The sequence below is a fragment of the Aulonocara sp. 'chitande type north' Nkhata Bay genome, linkage group LG19 (genome assembly GCF_057382095.1).
Source record: "Aulonocara sp. 'chitande type north' Nkhata Bay isolate Kocher_YH1m ecotype deep benthic linkage group LG19, A_spYH_male_GT1.1, whole genome shotgun sequence".
Taxonomy (NCBI): domain Eukaryota; kingdom Metazoa; phylum Chordata; class Actinopteri; order Cichliformes; family Cichlidae; genus Aulonocara; species Aulonocara sp. 'chitande type north' Nkhata Bay.
In genome coordinates, this window is record NC_141362.1 from 7,595,876 (window position 1) to 7,612,183 (window position 16,308).

A 16,308-nucleotide genomic window follows, 5' to 3' on the forward strand; every position below is an offset into this window, starting at 1 on the left:
ACCTAAAACAAGCCGCCATGACTCTTCTACTGATTGGCTGCCCCTTGCAAATAGAAGGTTTGAACAGCAGGTGGGTGGGGCTCCTGTGCTCACAGCGAGATATCGCTCTTATACTACACCAAGCGAAGAGGGGGGGCTGGCCTCATTATATGAACCTTTTGCTTGATGTTTAATATTAGCATCCACTATTATAACTGTATGTTACCAAATAAGGTTTCAGTTTCCTATACTGACATTTTAATATGAACTCAAAGAAATGATCAAATGATGATATAAAATTTTAAGTTGCTTGAATTTAAAGTAATTTTGAAAATAAAACCACATCTTGCACAAAGCTTAATGCCCGACTTTTAACGAAAGTGACTTGATTGCACAACAAATTCCAGTGGGTTGATCTTTACTGTTTTAATTGAGCATAGCCAAAGTATAATAAAAAATCAGGTCGCATTTATTTTTAAATTGCTGAATTTAAAATGTTAAAATATTAAAATAAGTCAAATAATTTCAATAACTCCACATTCTGAGATTTTCACAATTATTGTATTTAGTTCAAGTTATTCTTGAACCTCTGTATTCAACATCTTTGCATTGTATCTGTGTACACTCCATTCAAAACGTTTTTCTTTGTGTTGCATATTTCATCAAAACCACTGAAGATTCATTTGGGAAATTGGAACAAATAATTTAAAAAAAAGGCAAATACAGTATAATGGTTTGAGACACCTTCATGTGAATGAATTCGTCAGGTGTCGATTTTTATTGAAGTTAAAGGTCTGATCTGTGAGATGTAAAGAGGGCTTCCCCCCCAACAAATTAGAGAAATGAAAACAGAACCATATTGCACAACCCTGCCAAAAAAAAAAAAAAGTAAGATTCAGGAAACACAACAGAGACAACGCACAATGCAGCAAATGCATGAGTCACACATCAGTACAATAATCAATGCAGCTTAAGGTGGGAGATCATCATTATTACTTTACGTCAGTCTGATGCTTCCAGTGCAAATCCTTCTCAACTAGATGTTCATGCCAAAGATTTACAAATGTGCTAGGGTTGTTTGGAGATGGACGGTTAAACCTGATTATGGTTGATCTGTGGAGACTTCTCTATCATTAGTGCATTTATTAAACAGACCACTGTGGTCATTCCTAGGCTGATATGGAGGCTTTATTCTATTTTTTTGTGCCGTTTCATCTGTTTGAGCTTTTCTCATCAATCCTTTGTGTGCGCATCTTTGTATATATGTTACTGTAACGCCTTCGTCTAGATCACATTGTACTGAATTTTCAATGTGAAGTTCACTGCGTTTAATTTCATCTTAAATGTTAATGTTAAAAGCTGGCTCAGGATCTCTCACCAAATTTCTAATCTTCTAATCTAGTCTGTATAATCTTTGCTCGAATCTAATTTAAAGACGTTAAATTCAAAGACATGCACACAAAGGTCGTGCAGTTGGTAAGGCTGTTTAGGTGCGTTTAGACAAAATTCTAACATTTCAGAACAGGCTTCTGTGTTCCTGTGAAAATATACATCTATAATGTATCTATATGCCTGAGGCAGTATAAACAAAAGGACTCAGCTGCAGACTACCATTGCATGTGCACTCTAATAATTTTTGATTTTCATTATTTCTATAACTTCAATCTATATAGAAAATATATTTTGTAGCAGCGTACTTCTCCATAAATGGACATCATGTGCATTCATGTGTGTCTGAAATGAAAAGAAATGTAAATACACAGCCCAGCTCAAACAGAAGAAACTCTCCACACAAAATATCCCATCTCTGGGATTTCTTAAACAAGGCACCTCATCATCATTTAACCTGTTGTATGTTCTTTCAGTTCAAGCTTGCCACCAGTAAAGGACATTAAATATGTTAAATATTATGTAGCTTCCTTTTAAAGAAGTGAGCATGTACACATAGTTACCTTCATTTAACATAAAGTTATCAAAAGGGCAGTAAAAGGAAAAGTTTAATCTCGAGATGAACTCTTAGAACAATCACAAATCAACTCGTACATTTAGAAACAGAAATTGTTTAAATGTTTTTTAATGATAAGTCCTTTAGTATTCATACCAGGATTATGTTGGATATCTCTATATTTAACTGGAAATTTAAACCACTTCAAAAAATGTACATTAAAAATCGTTAAAAACTTTTCCACTTTTTGGTTCAACTTCACTCACATGGCAAAGTTTTGTCTCGTCATTGAAAGTCCTGCAAACATTTCTCGTCATTACTTAAAAAGTCTGGAGTGACATTAAGTTTGTAGTCAGTGTGGAAGTACAGCCTCAGTCCTGAGAGTGTGCGGGCCAGCCTTCGTGTGCTAGTCAATTCACGGATCCTGCTCTCAAGGCTTATTACAGAACGATATAAAAAGAAACAGCGCAAAGACAGAAACAAATAAAAACATAATTTACAAACCCCAAATCATGTAAACATGGAACTTCATACATCAAAAGCTAAATATTCAATCAATCAACACAGGACGGATCATTTTTAGGAAGAGGCAGCTGAAAGATCCCTGGACAGGTTTCCATGTTTTTGTGAACTACAGCTGCTGAGATTCATACACATCAGGAGATTTTCTCAACTAATCTACACCCTGTGCACAACTTCATTTGGAAATCTGCAGAACAAAGAGTGAAGAGTCTTAGGAAGTAGAACTGTTCTTATTGGCAGAGTTAGAATTCAGCACACAACCAAATATAAAGAAAATGGTGTCAAATCATCAACACTGGCCAAAAACTGTGATTCATGAGCTAAATCGTAGGTCTTTGTCGTTTTAATGATCGGTACCAGTGAAGACAAACATGGTTTCTTTAGCCATGTTTCAGCAGAGCAGCAAATTAATGAAGCATCTGAAAGCTTTTAGCAAAATAAAGTGAAATTCAGTGCAGCTTTATCTAAAAGATGAACATAGCGATAGTGATTTAAACGACTGGTTTGCTGACTATGGCTGTGAAGCCTCGGGTTCAGCATTCTGTCCTTCACAATCTTCTATTTTCCTTTTTCAAAACATACTTGGATGAAAAACAGCACACCTGGAAAATGATCAGATAAAGCTAGAGAGCTGGCTAGTGGTCACTTCAAAAGAGATGCTAGCAAAAACAGGCTCAAACAAAACAACTTTAAATAAGATTCAATTGTATCCACTTTTAAATCTTTTTGGGGTTTTTTTTTGCTATGCATAGGTTTAAAGCTTAGAAAGAGTGAACAGGTAACTTTTATATATATAGAAAACATGCACTCTTTGAAGCTGCATGCAGATAGAGATGATCTATAAAGACCAAAACACGCTTGTCTCTGCTGTGAAGCTGGGCTTTTCATAAAATGGGCGGTTATGGAGATTTACTTGATTTGGATGATGAATTGTGGGTTTTTGGTCCCTCACTGACCCTTTCCAGGTCCAGAGGTTGCAGTTTACTCCTACCATAGCAGCAAATTTAGCAGTAGCGATATTTAAATCACTGTTATAGTTATTGTTAGGGTATAGCTAAAGAATGACTGAGCTCCTCTCTGTCATTTAAGACTGCCTACTGGCTTCATCCACTGCAGTTTTTAGCCTCACATTAGAAGTGATTTTAAAATTAAAACTCCACTCTGCGCCTGCTTTTACCACCACTAGTATAGGAAAAACCAAAAAAAATTAAACTGTAATCTGAGAGAGTAGCCACTCACAACAGCACACACTTACATACAGTACATGCACATAGAATTAGACTGGAACAAGGAAACATACAGCAGCCCACCCCCTCCTGATATGTACTGATATAATTACACACCACAAATTACCATCTGAGATCATAAACCTTCAAGAGTGCAATGAAAGACTAAAATCTGTATAGTTAGCACATGATGGGATGATGCTGAAGTAGAATACGGGAGATGTCAAGCTTTCACAAACAGCTATTTACATCGAGGATGGTCAGAAGTTCAGTTCAGTTCTCTGTGACCTTTCACCTCCTCAGAGTGAAAAACCTTCAACGCGCCAGGTTAGTGTGGCTGGCACTCAGGTCACGGCTTTTTCTCAGACAATTATTTCGTTCCTAGAGGAAATTAAACAAGCAGAAATCAGATGGAGAACACAGGAAAGTGAATGTTTTCCATTATAGATAGAGCAAAAAATTGGGTCCCGTACATTTTTTTTTTTTTTGATATAATCAAAAACTTTCAGAAATACATAAAGCTTTCAACAGATCATAAAACAACAAGAGTTATTATCTGAAATTATAATAGGGCAAGGCTGTACTTTCTTATGATACTAAGTAATTAAAAACACATTCCTTCTTACAATTGCAGTCTAAAGGAAATTATGGATACAATGTACCACTTTTTCACTGTTAAAATAAAGAATTGAAGTTGTAAAAACAATGTGTAAAAAAATAACAAACTTACTAAAAATTTGATTGAACATCAAACACTGTTAGTGAAACAGACAATGATGTTAGCCATGTCAGATTTATCACTATTTACAGTGAATGATAAGAGCCTTGGGGAGGGTTTGATAATAACAGTTTATAAAGACATGACAAATCAGAATATGAAATAAAAGACTTGAGTCAAAAAGTATCTGCCAATGGTTCTGATCATTTAAGAGACTGGTTTTTCCTACAACATAATAACATAAATCTGTGGTCACATCTTTGGATATTTGTTCATTTACTGTCATCTGTGGGCTTATTTTGTCTTGAAATAGTAATGCACAATTTCCAAATGAGGGAAGATTGATGAAATTTTAAAAAGTCAAATATGTATTAAAATTACTCCCTGGAAGACCGAAAGCAGATTAACCGAACCCAGATTAACTGTTTTCTAAAGAAAAAGCCTCCTTGAGATATTTCTTATCATTTCTAAGAATTTGTTTAGGGATCCAGCTGCAGTCCTTTGATTGCGGTTTTGCCCCTGGCCTGCAGCAGGACTAAAAACCCTCTGCAGATACTTTTGCACTCGTGTCTTGTTGCTTACTTGGTAGTGGTCATTCGCAGCCTTGTCCGCCACGTTAAGTATCCCCATAGAGCTGGCTCGCTTCATGCTGCACCCACATGCAGGGAGGTGGGGTTAAGGGTCAGAAGTGAGGGGGAGGGGGTGGAGATTCAGTTGTGAGGATTTGAGCTCAGTGTATGTGTTGGTTAATGACATTTGTAGTATTTTCACACTCTGATTAGTTTCACAGAAACGTTCATGTCACATGTATCGTGTTTTCTCTTCCCGTTCATGAATGTTAGAAGGCTGAGTGTAAAATCTGTTACCACTTTCTCCAAAGTTCACCTGAGTAATGTTACAGCTAATTTGCTGTTCATTTGTTACAGTAATAGTAATTAGTAACATTCTTAAATGTTATTGCATGCTTTATCGAAATATAACTTATTTATTAACTTTAATTTATGCTTCAACCTCAACTTAAAAATACATTATGAAGTTTGATGGCTGGATAAACTCTGCTGTCAGAGAAGTCTTTAAATCTGGCAACTGAAACTTAAATTCAATATTTCTTTATATGTGATCTACACCGTACAAATTCTTTAGACAGCCTTCCCCTATAAGAAACTGGTAACATATTTTAAGGATATAGTCTAACAGTCTTTTAATTGATGAGTGGTGTAGACTGAAATTTACACTCAATAAAGTCCGTGCACACACACACACACAGAACCTGGTTTCAGTACAGTGACACTGCAGAAAAGAATCCATCCTGATGAGAAATGTAATAAGATCAGCACATGGTTGATCATAAAACAGTGAGATACTGGATCCATAAACTAGTTAATGGGAATTTATGGGAAATGGAAGGCGGGAAATAAAAAATGTAGTCAGCGCAGAAGCTTTTAAATAAGTAAAATTGCCAGAACACTAAAACAAGCTCAGACAAAGTGTGTGTAAAGTGTGGGTTGTTGTGTGTGCGTACGTGTGCCAGTGGGTGCTGAATGTATTTTGCCTATTATTTCTATGCAATATCCTTAACTCACCAGTATGAGCTCCTTCACTTTGTTGCCAGTCATACCAATTTCTCCCACCCCTTGTTTCCGGTCTTTATTTAAGCTGCCATTGTCAAAACTTCGTTTAGGTCAAAATACACAAAATGTGTTACTCTCAAGATCTTCTACACCTCTACAGTAGGACTGGCAGAGAGAAAACTTCACTTTTATGAGAAATATACTGGGAATGAACAGAATACTGGTCAAAGCATCTATGAAGCACTTGAGTTCTGATAACCTTCATTTTGTCTGAATACACTGATGATGTGCATTTAATGCTAATACATCTGTTTTCTGACTGTATGCTAGTGCTGGTTGTGAGCACAGCTGTACCTGCTTTGCCTGACTGACTGGAGCTCGCTGTGTTGCAGGGTGACGGTGCTGCAGAAACGCTCGGCTGTAAGTCTGTCTGAATTTGCAACACTTCTATGACAGATGTGTAACAGCTGGAATTGTGAGAACCAAAGCACAGCCATAACTACTGCTGCAGTGTAACATGTGTCATCTCAAGTCAGCAGTCATTGTATGTTTCAACAGATAGCTATACATCTAGTCTAGTCTAGCTTTCCTGCACTAGTATGGACAGAGCCCGAGGAGCAGCTGACCTTCATAAAGATATGACCAGCTGCAGGCATAACACATTATACTGTTTCTCAAGGTTTCCCTATGCAAGGTAGCAAGTCATAGCACAACAGAAAATACCCCACTGTGAACCTGCAGATACTCTCTCGATGAATATCATGAAATTGCAACATCCTCAGTTTTGTCTTTTGCTCCATTTTTTTGTACAAACTAAAAACTTGCAATTGTTTTTAAATAATTTAGTTAAACACTGTACAGCAGTTAGCATGGACATTTCTGCAGTGATTTACTGAGAACCTATCAGTCATAGTGATGATGGACATGACGGTTGTCATGTCCATCATCCTCATGAGCCACAGAGAAGAGCAGCACCAAAAGAAAAAAAAGGAAAAAAGAGCACACAGATGAAGCATGCAAGTAGGCATTCGAATGGAAGGAAAAAACATTTATTCATAAATAAAATAAAACCAACATGGTACTCTACACAGGAAGAGCCATGCAGACAGGTTGCTTTTCAAAATAAAATTCAAAGAAAGTGAAGAAAATAAAATTCCAAAGCTACATGAAACTCAAACGTATTTCAGTTGAGAAAAAAAAGAAAACAATCCAGAGCCACAAAATGCAATAAATAGGTGTAACTATTAGTGGTTAAAACAAACAAACAAACAAACAAACAAACAAACAAATCCCACCAGCATAACAAGCATAAAGGCAGTTCAAAAGCAGACATTAGTAGTTTCATTGCAAATGCTCTTTCACATGTCCTGTCATAGCATGTGAATGCCAGTATTATTTTCCCATTTCATCAGTTAGTTCCCTTTGGTTCTCTCGTTTAACAAAGTTCAGGTTTGGTCAGGACAACAGAGGTGTTCTAAAAGCATCATTCAGAGATTCAAATTCAGAAAGAAAAAGTGCAACTTTTATACTCTGTTATACATTCGACATTTAAATGTCTGAAGTTATTCATGTCATCACCTTGTTGTTCTGAATGCAGTAATAAAATATACGTAAACCCATTCTGACCTTCACCTCCAGTCGCTTTCAAATTCCACATAATTTTGAAGTTTCCTGTCACGTGAAGTAAACAGACCGTAAACTCCACTTTTCAGTGGGGGAGTAAATAAGCGGTGGTGGTTTTTGCAAGCTAGTGTTGAACTAAGTTGATGTTTGAAAGTAAAATCACTTCCTGACAGTGGAAGTCGTTCAGATGAAGAACTGTTTATGTGAAGGTTTAACAGAATACATTTTAACCCCAGCAGCAAGTACACATGTGAATAACTGTGGTCCACAGCCAGACTTTAGACTCCACTGTGCCAGACAACAGTCAGGTGTGTGTATTCCAACTCCTTCCGCCAAAAATGGAAGCCGTTCTTTACACCTGTGCAAGTACGCAAATATTCAGTTGTCATGAAGCCTGCGTGAGATGTCAGGCACAAATCACCAATGTAAATGTTTGGCTGGATTGTATTTGGACATGTGGCGAGTATAAAAACATGTATGTTGTTGTAACTATTTGTTGTAAATATTAGACCATTTTATGACATAAATTTTTTTCTTAACATATTAATACTTTTCCTGTATCTCTTAACGCAGAACATTAAAACTTTTTTTTTATAAAAATACATTTTTCACAAGATATATTTTTTCCTCTTAATATTAAATTTTTTTTTAAATACATACCTTTTCCGTAATTTGGATTTCTCCCCATGAAATAACACGTGTGTTTTAAAATTTTAAAAATATAAATCATACACTTACTATAATTCTGCATTTTCTTAAAATACTGTCTCTTTTTTTATGTAATATTTCCTTACATAAAGGAAACAAAGCGCCTACTGTTGCCAATGACCAAACCATGAACTGTAAAGAAAAGGTTGAATGCATCGCAGTGCAAACAAATGCAATGGGAAAAAAAGCTGATGCGTATGTGCCAGAAAAAGCTCCTCCATCGCTCCATGTGCAAACACAGCTTTCCACCACTTCACCACCAGCAAAGTACAGTGAATCCCTTCTTTGTTTTTGGTTAGTACACCAACTGCCGTGCTGCATGATGGAGGGCCGGCTTGATCCTCCAGGCCTCCAGTGCAAAGGGTGAGTCAACCTGTAGCGGGGTGGGGCAGGTGTCTGGGTGGAGTTGATAGTTACCCGGGGTTTTTGGGCTCGCTGTCTCGGGACGAGCCGCCGCCTTTCAGCTTGCGAACGAGTTTCTCGCTGCTGCGGCGGATTGACGCTCGTAGTTTACTGAAGGATCCGCTCCTCTTCAGAGAGCCGGAGCCATCCTGGTGGGACACGTCACAGAGTCACTCATACACACCACTATCCAACATATTTAGAAGAGTGCAGACACAGAATGTAGATTAGCATCAAACCAGCGTACACTCTCATTACTGCTTCAAACACATTTTCTGCTACTGTGCTTTAATCGAGAGAAGTCTGTGCATCTTACTACTGACATGACTTAATAATTAAAACTGTCCAAATCTAGGCTACACATACTCACACCCTATCTGCACACTGGTATATGCTAATATATTCACACAAACACTCAGTAGATCACTGTGTGATTAAAGGAGTCCAATAGAACAGCTCTGCTACATTTAGTTTTACACACCTTGTAATCATTAGTCTGTTTGTATTACAATTAGCATCTTGAGCTGCTGTACTGGACTGCATTTGCTTGTCTCGTGCAAAATTTCATGTGCTTACATGATGCAGTAAAGCAGCACACTCATTACAAACCAGCAGAGATGCTTAATGCGTCATGTGTGGCTTGTACTTCAAAAATAATGCTCCGTGCACTAAACAAGACTGTATTTATTTTGTTACACTGCATCTCATTCTGAGAGACTTCTACCCCTAAACTGTGGCACCATCAGCTGGTGTATTCTGTTATACATTATTCTCATCTTTTCAAATGTGAAAGGCTACACAGAGTGGCTCTGGAGAAGTCACACTGCATAATTTAGTGGCACCATTTTTAAGGTGTCAGCTATGGCTGTAGATGGCCCCAAAATCAAAAATGACATTACATGAAGAGATCTTTAGTGTGAGAAATATAACACCTCTGACATTTCATCTTCATTTAGTCCAGGGGTGGGCAAGTCCAGGCCTCGAGGGCCAGTGTCCTGCAGGTTTTAGATCTCACCTTGGGTCAACACACCTGAATCACATGATTAGTTTGTTACCAGGCCTCTGGAGAACTTCAGGACATGTTGAGGAGCTAATTTAGCCATTTAAATCAGCTGTTGGATCAAGGACACATCTAAAACCTGCAGGGACACCGGCCCTCGAGGCCTGGACTTGCCCACCCCTGATTTAGTCTCAGCACAGCTTTGATCTCTGACTGTTAAACTCGATGCACTTTATTGGACCTGCTAGTTTCTCACCTGCACCACTTCCTTTCAACATGTGTTGTTGAATAATAATAATGAATCAGAAGTTTGACTGAGGAATAGGGCAGCGTCTTGTGTGGGAGAGAGCGACTCAAAAGGCTATACATAGATTTTTAAAAAAAACAATTTCATATTTTTTCCAACTTGGATGCCTTAAATGTTTCCATTAACCATTGTCATCATATCCAGCAACATGGTAGGATCAGAGTGGTGAAGCCAAAATAGGTCAGTTACTTCCTAGTCCTGGCAGAACTCCATTTATTTTTGTAAAAATGTAGAAATAAATTACAATAATAATTGAAAAACTGATCCAAAATATGAATTAACTAGTTCCAATGATTTTTAATGTTTGCTTAAACTTTTGATCGGTTGTTTTTTTTTTTTTATTAAAGAAAAGTATGTCAAAGTTTAAAAGCTGTTACTGCCATGAGTTGTCAAAGTAGTCATGGAGAACCAATTCATACTCCAAATAAACTGAATTTTTCACATCAACGTGACTTTTACCTTTAAAAACTAGAGCACACCTAAAATATGGGGGAAAAAAGTTGATCTGTAACTAGCTAGAGAGACAGTTAAGCATCACCCAAACATACCTCAGAAATCAAATGAAGAATATAATATGCTATTGATTTCTGACATAAACCTACCCTCTGAGCTTCTGGGAGATTAAATTTAAATATGCATTTTTTCAGAATTGAGTTTTCAAATCTGCAGAACATCCATTATCTGATTTAAACAGTGACATAAAAGATTCAATTTACTGGACTGCGGATATGGTGATTGTTCTTCCTTCCACTGCTGCTGTATCTGAGCAGGACAGGTTTAGAGCTCACTCAGTTATGATGACACACACACGGAAAAGAGAAGGAACACACAAAGAGGCGACAGGCACAGGTTCAGGTGAGCAAAGAGTTTAAGTTTTATTAGAAGTTAAGAAAGATGCACAAACAGGACAGCACACGCAGAAGATTAGTAGCAGGAGGTGAGATCAGACTGAAAAGGAGACTAATTAAATTCCTAAACTTTCAGCAAATGCAACAATAATGCTTTTATACAGCAAATTCTCTGTAACCCCCCCCCCCCCCACACCAAACCCTGACAACTATATACACAGATATACAGAAGGTAAACAGAGAGAACACACAAGGTTTAGGCTCTGTATCAGCCAAAAGCTTCACTTTTTTCAAGACCCAACCTGACAAGTGGAAAACTTGAACTGTTGCAGCGTTTCTCCCCGAGACTTAACCATGTAAGCCCACTGCACATTAACTCCAATCACCTTTATGTGTCCTCTTATTGACATCACAACATGTTTTTGTCTGATATCAGTGCAAATGATGAGACAGCAGAGTGACACAGCAAAGACTAAACTCTAAACAGGAGCACAAACCTACAGAGCCACAATCAGCGGTGCTCCTGATCATGCTGACGAGTAAAGTCGATGTTTTTTACAGCGTGTTACGTGACTACCACATGAGACGTTTTCAGTTATCACTACGGATTCTAAAAGCTAATGTTGAATTAAATTGCGCGGATGATAAAAGAGAGATGAGAAGCTTCTAACCTCTACAAAGGGAGAGAGAGAGAGGAGGAAGGAGGCTTTAACATGGACCTCAAGCCTTCTCAGACCTTTTTTGTTGTTGTTTTTGGCTCATCTGACCACGACATCAACAAAATGTCATCACTTTTGCTCCTGTGAATGCCTTTGCCAGTATTGTAGTGCTGAAATGTTTTAATTTTTTTAGCCTAATGAAGTTTGAGGTTTAAATCAATCATTTGCACCTGGGTTGAACACAGGATGTCATGTTCACACAGCAGGAAGTTGTTGTTTTTCCTGTGTTTTTTAAACCACAATCTGTCATTTTTAGACCTCAAACACAGTTTACAATTTGTTGCACAGCGGCACTGCTACTGCTTTTCCCCCTGTTTTGCTGTTTAGTTTGGTTCACTGTTTAAGATAAAGATCCACTGGATACAAACACGCACATTCTTGTTGCATTTTGCAGTCATTCTGCGTGACCCTGGCCTTTAAAATCGATGGACCTGTTCAGCAACACTTCACTGATCTCTTTTTAATCACAAAGAAAAGTTCTGACCAAAATTTTGCTCCACTTTAAAACTAAATATAGCACATATTTGGTCATCTCTTTTGGTCATCCACTTTTTGCTTTGATTTTAATGACATGAAATTTTAATGATGAAACTTTAATTGATCTTGTGGTCAGATTTGTACCAAATAAGAAAGTTCATAATTTTAGTTAAAGAAGAGTTCAGTTCAGGAACTTTGTGTCAAACACCCCTCAAAGTTCCTCCAAAAACAAGTCTACAAGCAAAACGAAAGCACATTTTAAAGATAGGAGAGTGACAGAAAGAGAGGAAGCAGAGGAGCAGAGTTAAAGGACAAGGAGAAATATCAAGGTATGAAGCACAAGTTTACTGTTGCCATAAAGAAAAATCACCCCAGTCCTCTCCCACCCGCAGCAGATACACATTCTAGCACAGTGCTTTAGCACAAGTAGAAAGCAGAGGGTTGGATTCGGACACACAAGCTGTCTCCGTATTTCTGCCAGAACCATTTTCACACAGTTCCTGTTCCCAAAAACAACTGAGATTGGGGTGTAAAAGCAACATTATCGCTGTGGTTGAACCCGGTGTGAAGAATCCCGCCACAGAAAAGAGCTGAAGGAAAACTGCAAAGCTGAAGGGGCTGAGGCGAGGTGAGGCGAGGCATCCGTCATGCAGAAGACAATTTTTAGAACCACTACAAGGCATCTGGAGTTACGCCTGCCGGTCAGACAGAGCAGATTGAAGAGAGAAAGACGCAAATGCAAACAGTAAAAGAGAGGGGAAAAGACAGTAAGATGAGATATGGATACAGAGGAGCAATTAAAGAAGGGTGAAGAAAGGAGGGAAGCATACAGGACAAAGACTGAGAGGTTAACAGACAAACCAGACACAGCGTCTCTCCACCCGCCAGTGCAACACATGGAAGACAGAGATCAATAAATGATTATACAACAAAACCCAACACTGTACTGGACAGCCAACACAGTATGGGTGGGCTTTAAGTTACAGTCATTACAGTGACATAATTTGATCAGAAGCAATTATTTTAATATTCTGATTTGGGAAAAGAGCTCAAAAAACCTGTTAAAAACATCTTCAGGAGATCTGTGTCTCACATGAGCGTGATTGGTAACCACTAGTGTTTGCGTCACTAACCTCTGTGTTATAGAGATTCTCATAAAAGCAGCAATAAAAAAATTTTATGTGCAGTTTTATTTTCACAACAATCCAACTTTACATGGGGAAATCCTGGGAAACCCTGGATGTTGTCTATTGCTCTAAGTAGCTATTTTCAAATGAAATCTGTTCTTTCCAAATCACAGGACTCACAGCAGGAGATAAAAATTAAGAGATAAATAATAATACTTCTGTATTTTCACAAATATGAGGTAGGATAAGATCATTTTAACAGAATAATGGTTGTGCAGTCGGGGGACTGAACTACAATAACACTTCTGTTCCAGCCTCCTCTAGTTTGTGGGAGAACAAAACCATCCAGACCGCATTATATTCCTTCTCCAAGGCCATCGGCCATTTTCCACAGCTTGTTCCAGATGGCCTCGGGTCTCGTCCACTCTCAGGCCCAAACCTCTAAAACTCAACAAACTAAACTAAATTAAGGCAGCAGACAGATAATGTCAGGGTGGACTCTTAAATGCCTGAATGCTCTGTGTGGTTATTAGGATGATTTATAATTTTACCATGAAATTACCTGTTTGTAAATGTAACTCACAACTGTGTAACCATTTGGTAGCGCCCCTGGCCTTTTCTTTTGGCAGCTATTTTGAAGAATTATGTAAATTAACTTTAATGTCAGCAGTCACATGGCATAAAAAAAAAAAACCTACATTTATAAAACAGGAATATTCACACGTCTGGTTTCAGGAGGTGAGCTGCAGAGGCCACACCACCAGGTTCAATTATATTTTTAATTTTAAAAAAAAATCGAATTATATGCGCTAAAGGCAGGCTGAAACATCGAGCTTGTGCGAGAATCTGAAGAAAAGAAAAAAAAGAAAGCAGAGAGGCCAAGCTTCAAACTTTCTAAGGTTTGTGTTTTGTGTGAATTTACACGAAGAAACAAACAAACAAAAACACGGTTGTGGAATCATATCTCATGTATTCCAAAAGTATTATGAATGGACACCTAAACCTATCACAGCTGTGAGAGTGCAGGACAACTGGCAGGCTCTGCCACTAGGTGGAGCACTTACACAGCTCAATCAGGTGGAGAGAGACGCTGTGTCTGGAACATAGCTCATCAATACATATCAGTAAAGTTAAACCTTGTTAGGTGACCACAAAATAAACAGAGGGGTGCAGGTAAAGAGACATGTGAGAGTAGCCAGAAAGATCAACTTTTTTGTAACAGAACTAAATGTTTAGTTTTGTGTTTTTTATCTTCATCCCAGAAAATGAACTAAAATAGCTGGGAGCAGCAACACAAGTCAACTTAATGATAATCAGAATTGATCATTTATTCGGTCTGAACTCTCCCATCTTCTCTGGCAGCTAACAAGGAACAAATGGAAAAGAACAAAAGGCTGGGAAAGTCACACTTTACATTCTCTGGCAGCAGATCACCACACGTATGCAACGATCAGAAACATAAACAAGTACACACATGCAGATCACCAACATCAACAAAGAAGGAGTACAGTACAGAGCCCATGTTGAGTCAGAACAGACTGATGAGTCACAGACTCATTTGTATTAAGTGAGAAGAGAGAGGTTTTCACAGCTGCCTGTGGAGAGAGCTGAAGTGGAAGTGATGATTTGTTTGACAGGATGAAAAACAAAATGTACTCTGACAACTGCAGGGAAGCAGTGGAGGATAAACATCCCCAGACATATCTGTTTTTATCCATCTAATATTAGAAATATGAGCCAATTGCAACTGATAGTATACAAGTGCAATACAAAATTACAGAATTTTAAAGATTGATATTTTCAGTATGCTGCAGAATGATGTTGCTATTGTAGAGATTTGAAAAGAAGATAAGTGCATGCTAATAATACACAAATAGTGTATGAAAATAACTGGATACACCCAGTATTTCCAAAATAATACTTCTACTGGAATCTTGCATAGTGCTTTTGCAAATTCTAGTTCTTTATATATTTAAGTTCCATTTACTTTTGTAAATCCTCTCTAACTCGTAGCCTGTGGAATTGTGCTGGTGTAGAAGCTGTGAAAGCTCCCTCTTGGGATCAATAAAGTGTGTCTTCAAATCCAATTAAAGGCCGATAGTTGATTGATTGATTGATCGTTGTATTTATACTGACTTCATTTACTGTTTGATCAAAGAAGATTTAAGGACAAAACAAAAGCTCCTTGTCAGATTTTCCTTCCAGCTAAAGTTCTTTCCAGATGAGTCCGGCTCCTTTCCTGATATAAATAGGTCCAGAGATCTGCAGGCGATCGTCTGCTGTGTGCTAATAATCCATTGACAGGCTACAGTTTATAGGCACAGCTATGTGTCACACCATACCGCCTGCAAGGACTACAACTAGAGGTGCAATAGGAGATGCTGATTGGTTGTTCTGGGCTCTATGACTACTGTTGCTATGCGAGCAGGCCAGCTCTAAGCAACAGCAGGAGCAGCATTTTAGAAATAAGGTGGTGAGCAGCCTACAGCGACCCTATAACTACATATTCTGCCATTGCAGTGAGGACAGGCTGAGAAAATTCTGCATATTCTGAAATGTACCAGCTGATTGAGAACAGTCGGTCTGCAGCTGAGGCAGCGAGGTGGCATCAATGTGTGTGACCAGAGGGGTTTTTAAAGCTTTTTAGACATTAGTTGGAAAAGCTGTACAATAAAAGAGAGTTTAGTGAAAAATACTATACTATACTAAACTATACAAAGAGCTACGACTCAACGACTGCCAACGACTTAAGCTCCAGCCAAGTGAATGCTCCAGCAGAGCATTTTTTCACTTGATCTCATTAATCAAAGTCAGGGTAACAGCGACGCACAAGCAGGAAGAAGAAGCGGGAGAGCAGAGTAACTGCGACTGTCAGTCAGGATTATCAGTGTAGCATTGTACAGTTTGATCCTTTTGAGCTAGTCGGACAAGATTTAAGTCCTCATTCAAACATTTTAGTCATAGATGAAGAAACAACCTCACTGTATCTTTCATGACCGAAGCCACTAAGGCTACGTTCACACTGCAGGCGAAAGCGCATCAAATCCGATTTTTTTGACCCTATGTGCGATTATGGTGCGACAGTGTGAACGGCACAAATCCGATATTTTCAAATCCGATCTGGGTCACTTTCGTA

General features: G+C 38.2%; 1 protein-coding gene across 8 annotated transcripts in view; it reads right to left on the bottom strand.

Moving 5' to 3' along the window:
• Positions 1-709: 709 nt before the first annotated feature.
• Positions 710-16,308, bottom strand: part of klc1a (kinesin light chain 1a) — a 45,160-nt gene continuing 29,561 nt past the window's right edge. For 4 of the 8 annotated variants that reach the window (XM_086275009.1, XM_086275010.1, XM_086275008.1 and 1 more), the window contains 3 exons: positions 8,710-8,843; positions 4,973-5,039; positions 710-4,053 (listed from right to left, as the gene is read on the bottom strand). In XM_086275009.1, the coding sequence (XP_086131135.1) occupies positions 3,988-4,053; positions 4,973-5,039; positions 8,710-8,843 (267 nt within the window). In that variant the 3' untranslated portion in view covers positions 710-3,987. Of the gene's footprint in view, positions 4,054-4,972; positions 5,040-6,994; positions 8,844-10,851; positions 12,741-16,308 lie in introns of those variants that run through there. The other 4 variants (XM_086275013.1, XM_086275014.1, XM_086275011.1 and 1 more) reach the window with 3 other exon arrangements.